General features: G+C 40.4%; 1 protein-coding gene across 2 annotated transcripts in view; it reads left to right on the plus strand.

The window, feature by feature from the left end:
• The window catches only part of Cul2 (cullin 2), a 41,532-nt gene that overhangs the window by 5,134 nt on the left and 24,978 nt on the right, over positions 1-11,420 (plus strand). For both annotated transcript variants that reach the window (XM_013349006.2, XM_005354794.2), the window contains exons 2-4: positions 6,387-6,527; positions 7,696-7,798; positions 9,488-9,582. In XM_013349006.2, the coding sequence (XP_013204460.1) occupies positions 6,409-6,527; positions 7,696-7,798; positions 9,488-9,582 (317 nt within the window). In that variant the 5' untranslated portion in view covers positions 6,387-6,408. The remainder of the gene's footprint in view (positions 1-6,386; positions 6,528-7,695; positions 7,799-9,487; positions 9,583-11,420) is intronic.

The raw sequence follows: 11,420 nt of genomic DNA on the forward strand, positions 1-11,420 counted from the left end.
TACCTCCCCTCCACCTCTGAAGTGGGAGTTGCAGGATTTTACCCTGCCTGTCTCTGGTTGTGTTTAGCTCTCCTGGATGTTGTTGACCATTTTGAATTCTGTTGACTAAATGTTTTAGAGGGGAGATAGTTGCTTTAAGATTTATTTATTTTATTTTGAGATCTGGTCTTGCTGAACAGCCTAGAAGTAGGGATATTTTGTTTGTATTTTAACAAATAAAGCTTGCCTGAAATCAAAGAGTGGTGGCACACACCTTTAACCCCAGAGCTCAGGAGAAAGGAGCTCAGGAGAACTCTCTGTGAGTTCAAGGCCACCCTGGGCCACCTGAAATCAGCCTGGGATCACAAAACCTGGGCTCCACGCCTTTAATTTCAGCACTGGATGGGTGGAGGCAGGAATATAAGGTAAGAGGAGACCAGAGCAGTGCAGTCTGAGGACAGGATCTCCCCTTCGGTCTGAGCGTTGGTAGAGGTAAGAACTCTCGTGGCTGGTGCTTTGCTTCTCTAAACCTTCAGCTTTCACTCTTAGAATTTGTGTTAAGCCCGGCAGTGGTAGTGCACACTTTTAGTCCCAGCACTCAAGAGGCAGAGTCAGGCAGATCTCTGAGTTCCAGGACAGGCTCTAAAGCTACAAATAAACCCTGTCTCTAAAAACCACAAAAAATTGTGTTATACCTAGGCTAGCCCAACCTGACTCTCATCTTCCTGCCTTAGCCTCTATAGTGGCTAGATTTCAGGTGTGTGCAGCTAGATGCTTGCAAAGTTTTACAATTTTGAAGAATTAATCGAGACTCTTCTCTGTATTACTTTTGCTCTCTATTTTTTTTTCAGTTAGCTATCTTAGATATTTCTGTGAAGAACTGATCTAGTTTTTGAGGCTGCTGGATCTCCACTCTTTCCTCCCCACGCACATAGTTTAAGCCGGCCTCAAGCTCAGCCTCCTGAGCGCTGCCACTCCAGATTAGAACAGCACTATTACCAACTAAGCTTCATCCCATCTCAAGGTAGTCCTTGACTAAAAACTCCTCAGTCCACACAGACTTTTTGTTGTTTCTGCTGTTATCTTTGCCTTTTTTTGTTTTATGCAAGAGATTAAAGAGTCTCTAGGTCAGGGAACCCTACATTTGATAGTAGATTTTAAAGCATTAGACAGCAGTGACTATAGAAGATAAGACAGATGTAGCCTGCTGGTGGCGCAGGCCTTTAATCCCAACAAAAACCAGAAAGAAAAAGTTACTAAATGTGTTGTGTGCTTAAAATGTTCAAGTGTTCAGGTGTTAATTTCCAATTTGAAGGTTTTAGTTAATTAAAGGTTTTTCTTTTTTTTTTTCTTTTGTTTTTCGAGACAGGGTTTCTCTGTAGCTTTGGAGCCTGTCCTGGAACTAGCTCTTGTAAACCAGGCAGGCCTCGAACTCACAGAGATCTGTGTGCTTCTCCCTCCTGGGTGCTAGGATTAAAGGCGTGTGCCACCACCGCCTGGCAAGGTTTTTCTTTTATAGACTTGAAAGTTTAGTGTTAGCCATTGTTGCAGTCCTTGAATCATAGCCTCATTAAGGTGTGTCAGAAGTTTTCATAGAACACGGTGAAGGTTTAACATGCTTTATCTCTCTTTGTGTTCTAACCTGAGTTTTTGCAACATCTCCAGCATCCTTTGGAAGTCAACTACACTAAATATTTAGTAAGAATATTAACTCAGTAAAATCTTTGTTTTAACAGAAGCTTTTTTGTAACACGATTAATAAAAACCCAGAAACAGATAATCGGGTTCAACCTGAAGGCCTGAAGGCAAAACAGCCAGCCACTGGCTCTTATCTCTACCTCAGTCCAAAATGGGCTCCAAGAATCTAAGAGACTGTGTCTGAGAGCTGTCTCCTCCCATCGTATATTCCTTTCGAGGCTGGGATTAAATGTGTGCACTACTACTGCCTTTTTTTGACACCAAACTAACGTGTTACTGGGATGAAAGGTATGTCAACATTGCCTGGTCTGTAAGACTGACAGGGGTGGCTGTTTTACTCTCTGATCTTCAGGCAAGCTTTATTTATTAAAATACAAATGTAATATCACTACACTTTTTTTTAAAACTGTGTATGTGGTGGAGAGTACTTGATAAGGCCAGATCTGTGAATGGGCCTGCACTTTACACTGGGATTAAAGGCACGCACCACGACTGCCCAGCAGCAGAGAACAGTAGAAAACACCACCTCATCTTTGAACAATACAATTGTGTACTTGTAAATACTGCTTTTTTCATTATTTTTATACTGTTAAATGGAGAAAATGCAGGAGCAGCTAGGAGGAACTAGCAGTCTGTTGATAGTATTACTTATACAGCTACCACTTAGCTCATTTCTGAGTTTGAGCCCAGCCTGGTCTACAGAATGCACTGAAAATGGGTCCTGCAAGCACAGCAAGTGTTCTCAGCCATTAACTACAACACTGGAGGACAAGGAGGACAAGGGAGACAGTTTCAGAACTGTCTGCTATGTGATATGCTAATGGACTCTTTCCCACCTGACCCTAGTAGGTGCCTTAAACATGGTTGGTAAGAATTATATAGTCCATAGTGAAAAGCTTTATTAAATTATATTTTCACTAAAACAGTGATTTAGCATTTTTGTTTGAAACGGTTTTGGTTCCTCAAGATAATGTTTCTCTGTGTAGCCCTGGCTGTTCTGAAACTCACTCTGTAGACCAAACTGGCCTTAACTCAGAGTTCCACCTGCCTCTGCCTCCTGAGCGCTAGGATTAAAGGTGTGTGCCACCACCACTTGGCCGTGACCTACTTTGGTATATTAATTCATCGTTCATACTTAAATAGTGCTATAAATGGAAATTTAATATAGCAGTGTGATAAAATATAATATAAAATTTCATATTTATGTTAGGGTTGACTTTTAGAAATAATTAAATATCTTTGTAGCTTTTTTTCTTTCCTATTTTTTTTTCTTTTTGGGGGTCGTGTATGTGACCAAGACTGGCTTAGAAATCACTGCTCTTTCACCTCCTCGGTGATGGGATTAGAGATGTGCCACAGGCATGCTATCATATCTGACTTAATAATTTGGAAATATTTGTAGCCGTGACTTCTCACACTGTGACTAAGGATGCTTTGAAACTCATCATATAGCCTAGACTGTCTAGCCTCCCAAGTACTGGGATTACATACAGGCATGTGCCACCATTTCTGGATCTAGAGGGTGTTCAGGGCCCATGGTGTTCATGGGGCTTAGGTTATGGGTTAAAAGAAACAAAAATCCCACCTCATCAGTTCAAGAATAAAATCAAAAGAAAGCTAAAAAATTGAATTTCTGAGGGCATTCAGTAGGACACAATCTGGTTGAGAATGGGAAGTGTATTGTGTCCCGTATTAGAACAAGAATGGAGAATTCACACAGACGTGTATTTAAACTGTTTCAGCCAGGGTGGTCTCTTGGAGAGTATATTGCCCGGTGACATCATAGCCTTCTTAGTTTGTGTGAGTATGCCTTATGAGGGTCACACTGTCGAACAGTATGTATTCTGGGGTTTATCTTTGGAGATTGAGCCCAGGGCCTTGTCACATGCTAGGAAAGTACACAGCCCATGTTTAAATGAGCCTTTCAGTAGCTTAGAAGGCGGGAAATAGTATTGTGGTTGTGATTTTAATTTGTTTCTTTGCCCTGTGTTCCATCTTAGTGTAAATTTTCCTTGAATTTGAATGTTTTTTGTTTATTTGTTTTTTTTTGGTTTTTTTATTTTTGTTTTGAGACAAGGTTTCTCTGTCTTGAATTTGAATGTTATTTAAAGGATTTCGAGGAAATGAAGCAACTCAAAAAAGTGTTCTTTGAGGTTTTTAGAGGATAAACATCTGACACTATTTTCATGTTCTCTGTTGGTTTAATGTTCAGTGTTTCCCTAGGTTGGTGAAAATGCAGGTGGTTGTCTCACCTTAGCTAGAACGGTTTCCCTCTGAGCATGGCTTATCACTGTATCACTACTGCCCATGTTCTGCGCTGGTCTCGGTTCTCCGTTCTGTAAAGATGAGTGCAGACTGCTGCCATTAAAACTGCACATTAAGAATAGTTTACATGCTTGGCTATATTGCCCTCACCAGGAAAGTTTTGTTGTTTTTATGAAGCAGAGTTGGAAATTTTTTTAAAAGCATTTTCATGTGGCTTAACCAGGCTAGAAGAAAGGGGGTGAAGGGAAAGTGGGACACTCAAATGTGAGTCTGGACTCAAGGTTTCTTAAAGGCAGTCGGACATGGATCCAGGTGGTATTTCATAGGAGTTTAGGGAATGTGTGTGGAGGGGAGTTATTTTAGGTAGAGAATCAGGAAGGATCAAGGCAGGATTTATAAGCCAGGTTAGTGAGTCAGTCAGTGACCTCTAAGCAGAGAAGTGACTGTCAAGACACAGCTCCTGCCAGAGGAAGCTGCCTTATCTGGAGCCTTTTCAAGGAAGCTTGGAGTATCGTGTTGTAAAGGAGTCTGAACTGCTTCCTGTAGTGGGCTATGTCAGGGCATGCCTAGACATAGTCTAGTGAGTCTGTCAACTTTTTGCTTAGGTTATCTCTGATAAGAGCAAGATCTGAGGTTCTTAAAAGCAAAACATGGCAACTGTGTGTTGCTACTCTCAGGGTCTAGATCTGAATTCTAATGTTAAGAATTTTGGATTCCTAATTTTGTCATCATCATGTTGGTGCCTTAATAATGGTAGCAAGCACACTACCACTGAACTCTGTAAACCAGCCCACAGCTTAGATTTTTACAATGCATCCTCAGAACCCAAAATGATGAATTGGGAAGGGTAGGTATTCTCTAAAAATGGGAGTGAAGCTATTTAAGAGCTGAAAGAAAGGACCTGACCCAACGTTGTCTCCTGATGCCACCTGGTGTTTCTCAGTGTTCCTATGACTCTCGACCAGAAAATGGCAAGCGCAATGGGATCTATCTCTGGTTTATTGGTAGACGAAAGAAATGTAGTTTATGTCTAGAATCCCAGCAAACAGACTAAGGCAATGTGGGCTTGAGTCAAGCTTGTGTCCAGTCAAGCTTGCTCAAGTGTGTGTGTGTAGATGTGAGGAGATCGGAGATCAGCCTGTGAGCATTGATTTCTGGGTCCTAGTTATCAAACTCAGGTTGGAATTACTGGTGTGTTGCACACCATACTGGGCTTTTTTTTTTTTTTTTGCTTATGCCAGTTTTCTGTAACATTGCAAGCAATTCATAAGTGCTGTCTGCCAGGCGTAGAGCATCTTCTGGCCTCACTTGATCCCATATGATGAAACCATACTTCTAGTACTTTTGCTGTGCAACCTGAGAATCTATTCAAGCTTTCTCTTGGGCAAACCTGGCATTTCTAAGTCATGTGAGCTTTACGTGTTTAACTCTAAAACTCTTCCTTGCTTATGTATTGTCTTTACAGTCTTTATTATGTGTTGCCTTTGTATATGTATGCATACCACATGCATGTGAGCTGCACATGGATACCAGAAGAGGGCATCACATCCCTTAGAATCGGAGTTAGATATGGTTATGAACAGCCTTGTGAGTCCTGGCAAGAGGAGCCAGAACTCTTAACTGCTGAACCATCTCTTTAGCTCCTCCTGTTTATTTATATAAATGTAAATAATCTTTTTCTAAAATATATTTCTAGGAAGATAAACCCTTTCACTTCTTTATTTTATATTCTCTTATATATAAATCATTCTCCAGATGAAGATTACAGGCAGCAGGATTTGCAGTCAGTCTTTCTTCAATGTCTTTGCATATTGTTTATGAGAGTCTTGTTTAACTAATTTCTTCTGCAGTATACTAATTTAATCTTTTTTTTTTTTCCTGAGACAGGGTTTCTCTAGCTTTGGAGCCTGTTTTGGAACTAGCCTAGCTCTTGTAGACCAGGCTGGCCTCGAACTCACAGAGATCTGCCTGCCTCCGCCTCCCGAGTGCTGGGATTAAAGGCATGTACCACCACAGCCTGGTAAAGCTTATCAGTCTTTCAAAGCACATACTGTTCATAAACAATTTGATTATGAAATGGTGGTGGCTAGCGTTTATTGTGTTCCTGAGTTCATTTGTATTTCTACTCCTTTTACCTATCATGTGATTCAATTATGTGATACTTTAAATATTTATTTTTATTATTTTTAATTACGTGTATGTGTCTCAGTATGTGTACATATGCAGGTGCCTGTGGGTGCCAGAGGCATGGGATCCTCCTGGAACTGGAGTTGCAGGAAGTGACCTACCTGTCATGGGTGCTGGAGACCCAACTCTGGTCCTCCATGAGTACTATGTGTTCTTAGCCTCTGAAATAGATCCCCAACCCAAATTTAAGTGGCATTTTAAAAACATAACCATCTTGTGGGATTCCTGCTAACATGGTTGTTGTTTTTAATTAACAGGTTTCAACACTAAAGTTGCACAATGTCTTTAAAACCAAGAGTAGTGGATTTTGATGAGACATGGAACAAACTCCTAACTACAATCAAAGCTGTTGTTATGCTGGAATATGTTGAAAGAGCAACATGGAATGACCGCTTCTCGTATCCTTTGATAGAAGCCACAAGAAACACCAAATCAAAGCTTGTTAAATGAAAACAGGTTTAACGTCTTAGGTGTAACTGTTCTAGGGTATGTTTATATTAATTTCACAACCTTCTATCCAACAAATTCCGAGCACAAATCCTGAGTGTGTGTTTCTGGCACTACTGTGGTCTTTGAGAGTGTAGCAGACAAACCTAAAAGCATAAAGGGTCTCACTCCAGCCCACACTGTTTTCAGACTCACACAGGCCTTGCAAGTGCTGTTATCTTAGATGAGATGCCTGGATTTAACAACAGCAAAAATCTCGTGTCAGTGCTTCTAGTAATACGATTTAATAGCTATTTTCAAGGAACAGGGTAAAAAGCTGAGCCATCGCTTCTGCCCCCTCCCATACTGTGTCTTTTTAATCAGGTAATTTAGTTTATAAGGTTTATTATATACTACAGATAACACAAGTGTATTGGTGATTTTACTTTGCCTGTGTGGTTGTGGCACATAGCATGCTTCATGTCCAAAAAAGGATGACTGCAGCTGAGTTAATAGACAGCTGTGAGCTGTCATTGGGTGTAGGAACCAAACTCAGGTCCTCTGACAGCAGCGAACATCTCTCCAGCCCTTTCTGTGTCATCATATTTCCTGTTCTTTGTATTTAAAGTACATATGCATGAATCCACCCTAATAGCCCTATGTTTTCAGTTTGTATCTGCATCTTTGGTTTTGGATGGTGTACACCTGTATTCCCAGCAATAGAGAGGTAGACGTAGCAGTTCAGGATTACAGTTGTTCTTGTTCTTCTTGTTCTTGTTCTTGTTCTTGTTCTTGTTCTTGTTCTTGTTCTTGTTCTTGTTCTTGTTCTTCTGATTCTTCTTCTTCTTCCTCCTCCTCCTCCTCTTCCTCCTCCTCCTCCTCCTCCTCCTCCTCTTCTTCTTCTTCTTCTTCTTCTTCTTTTTGGTTTTTCTAGACAGGGTTTCTCTGTGGCTTTGGAGCCTGTCCTGGAACTAGCTCTGTAGACCATTCTGGTCTCAAACTCACAGAGATCCACCTGCCTCTGCTTCCCGAGTGCTGGGATTAAAGGCGTGCGCCACCATCACCCGGCTGATGTTTCTTCTTTTGATGACACATTTAAGTATCATGTTTTGACTATGAGAACCTTAATAATCAATCTAGAGATATCTATGCTTTATGCGTGGCCTATCCTGAACCACTTGGAGAAAGACTTTATGCAGAAACAAAGATTTTTTTGGAAAATCATGTTCGGCATTTGCACAAGGTAAGGGACGATACAGTTGTGATATGCCTGTGCTTACAGCTGCGGTTCTTTGACTAGCTCACTGATTTCCAGAGGAAGACAGCCATCAAATTAGGGTGGTATTTTTTTATTTGTTTGTTTGTTTTTCGAGACGGGGTTTCTCTGTGTCAGCTGTCCTGAAACTAGAGCTCTGTAGACCAGGTTATTCTCGAACTCAGAGAGATTTGTCTGTCTCTGCATCCCAGGTGCTGGGATTAAAGGTGTGTGCCAACACTGCCCTGCTTGACCTAAATTTCTTAAACAGCAGTGTTATTTGGTTAACAGGGGAAATCAGTTTGGTATTTCAGGGGTTATTTATATCTGCTACATAATCTCAAATCTCACCAATTTAAAATGAACTTCTGTGATCCCTGAATGGTCTCTGTAGACCATTGGAGCTGGAGATCAGCTGCAACCTAAACTGGAATTTGCCATCTGTCTTAATTAGAAGTTGGGCGACCATCAGGTCTTACTTCATGTCAAACAACACAGCCTCTCCCTTGATAATGGATACTCTGTTGATCCAGAGAGCTGAACAATTAATATGTCTCTTAAGACATGTGGAAGAAATATACTACTTTTAACACGTGTTTCTTATCCATTGCATCATTGCATGTATTCTTTAGTGTGCGCATTTATCATGGCAGTAGTTTTGATAGCAAGTTCTTTAAAATTTGTTCAATGTTTAATATGTTGCATTGGGTCAAAGTTTGACTATTATAAGCTAGTGAGCTTGGCTATCGATAATTCATAACCATGTAAGATATTTATTAATGTTGGAATTTATTAAGTTAGGCTGTGATTGGTTGTTTTTTGTTGTTTTTTGAGACAAGGTATCATGTTATCCGAGATGAAATAGAAGGATTTCTGTGAGTACAAGGTGAACCTAGGCTACAGAGTGTTCTGGTCCAGCCTAGCCTACAAAGCCACATTATCGTAAAGAAGAGTTGAAGACTGACCTAGCTCAGTTAGTAGACTGCTTATCTAACAAGAAAACTAGGTTTGTTTCCCAGCAGTGCTCACATTGGTTGTACTATTGCACACCTGTAACCCCAGCTTAGGGGAACATTGCAAATTACAGGCCAGCTTAAGCTGTAAGTGGTCCTGTCTCAAACAATTTTAAAATAACTTTTATGCAGAAATCCATGAATATAGTAGGATTGTTTTCTATTATTTTTATGGTGCTACAGACTGAACACAGAACTTTGCTCATGCTAGGTGAGCATGCTACTACTGATCTACAATCTTAGCTCATGTCATCTATCTCAAATAGAAAAATCTAAGCCAGGTGGTGGTGGCAGAGGCAGCAGCAGCAGCTGCACTTGTCAATCTCTGAGTGCAAGGCCAGCCTTATCTACAAGAACTAGTTCCAGGACAGGCCTCAAAGCTACAAAGAAAACCTGTCTCAAAAACAAAAACAAAATCCCCCCCCCAAAAAGAAACAAAAACAAACTTAGCTATGATCATTTTTCCTTTTATGTTTTCTTATTCTAAGGCTCACATTTTTCCCCCAGTTTCATTTGTAGTAAAGATAGTTAAAATGTAATTTATAATGTGGACAATAATGCTTGATTTATGCTATCTTTAGAAGTTTGATTCCATACCTTCTGTAATTTCATTGTGATGAAAATGATTAGTACTTTCAAAGCAAAAATGTTTTTTTCTGTTTAGAGAGTTCTGGAGTCTGAAGAACAAGTGCTTGTTATGTATCATAGGTATTGGGAAGAGTACAGCAAGGGTGCGGACTATATGGACTGCTTGTATAGGTGAGTGCTTTAGAATTTTGACCCCTTACAGTACTGCCTGCATTCATAACTCATTTTTAAGGTTATTTTTATGTATATGGGTGTTTTTCCTGTGTGTCTCTGAGGCATTTGCATGCCTGGTGTCCTGGGGCCAGAAGGGCATCAGATCCCTTTTGTTGTGGCTGTTAGGACTGGAAGAGCAACCAGTGCTCTTCACTGGTTGTCTTTACCCCAATAATTTTTTTGTTAGTATTTATTTATTTATTATGTACACAATATTCTGTCTGTGTGTATGTCTGCACGCCAGAAGCGGGCACCAGACCTCATTACAGATGGTTTGTGAGCCACCATGTGCTTGCCGGGAATTGAACTCAGGACCTTTGGAAGAGCAGGCAATGAGCCATCTCTCCAGCCCTACCCCAATAATTTATTTTTAGTGTATATTTATATTTAGTGTATATTATACTAATGGGTTTGATTATTAAGGAGTAATTTCTATTATTTCTCAGTGGAATATGGATTACTAATAGGGACTTTGTTAGATAGGTTTACAGTCAGAGAAAGGTGTATCCGAGACAGGTAGGTATGTAGTCACTTAACCCCGTGGAAAAGACAAATGTTTTAAGTCAGTTCCTTCAAATTGTGTGGACTATGTGGTAAATTTCAGCAGGAATGGTACAGGAGCTCTGATTGGATGAAGCTTAGGGTAAATCTAAGCCATGTCCCCATGTACATTTGGAGAAGACTAATATGCATTTTTCAGGCTTTATTTGGCCACTGTTAAAATACTTGGTAGTGCCGGGCGGTGGTGGCGCACGCCTTTAATCCCAGCACTTGGGAGGCAGAGGCAGGCAGATCTCTGGGAGTTCGAGGCCAGCCTGGTCTACAAGAGCTAGTTCCAGGATGGGCACCAAAGCTACAGAGAAACCCTGTCTCAAAAAACCAAAAAAAAAAAAAAAACTTGGTAGTTTTCTTTAAGGTCCTGGGCAGGTTGATTCAGCCATAGTTGTCCTCCCTGCTCTCCTCTCCTCCTGTCTTCCCCCCACTGCTCCGTCTGGCTGTATCTGGATGACTAATTCTGGCACGTTCTTCTTATTCTGCTTTCCAATTTCCCTTTTCGGTATCATCTCCAGCTTAGGTCTTGTATTTCTATGGTTCTCTGTGCTGCTCCTATTTGATTCAGTCTTGTAGGCCATAAAAATAGAACAGTTGTCTATTGCATAATGACAGATCTTAAATTCTAATAAATGTCATTGATTGTTTATACATAAGCTAACATGGCTGTGCCATAACTAAACACTATAGTCTTAGGGATCCTCTGAAAATAACTAGGACTTGCTCAGTAAAGCAGACTTTTTTTTGTCTTAATTAGGGTTTTTATTGTGAAGAGACACTGTGACCATGGCAACTCTTAGAAAACATTTAATTGACGTTTTGTTTTAGAGGTTTAGCCCATTATCATCATGGTAGGGAGTATGGTGGAGTGTAGGCAGACATGGTGCTGGACAAGTAGCCAAGAATTCTACATCTTAGAGGCAACAGGAAGTGGTCTGAGACATCAGGCAATGCCTTGAGCATATATAAGACCTCAAAACCTGCCTCCACAGTGACACACTTCTTCCAACAAGGACACACCTCCTGATAATGCCTGATGTCCTATGAGATTATGGGGGCAATTACATTCAAACTACCATATTACACTTCCCAGCCCTCATAAGCTTGTAATAATATCATAATGCAAAATGCATTTGGTCCAACTTCAAAAGTCCATATTGTCTATCACAGTCTCAACAATGTTTAAAAGTTCAAAGTTGAAAGTTTCTACTGAGATTCATGCAATCTCTTAACAATAATCCCCT

This window comes from Microtus ochrogaster, chromosome 16, assembly GCF_000317375.1.
Source record: "Microtus ochrogaster isolate Prairie Vole_2 chromosome 16, MicOch1.0, whole genome shotgun sequence".
Classification (NCBI taxonomy): domain Eukaryota; kingdom Metazoa; phylum Chordata; class Mammalia; order Rodentia; family Cricetidae; genus Microtus; species Microtus ochrogaster.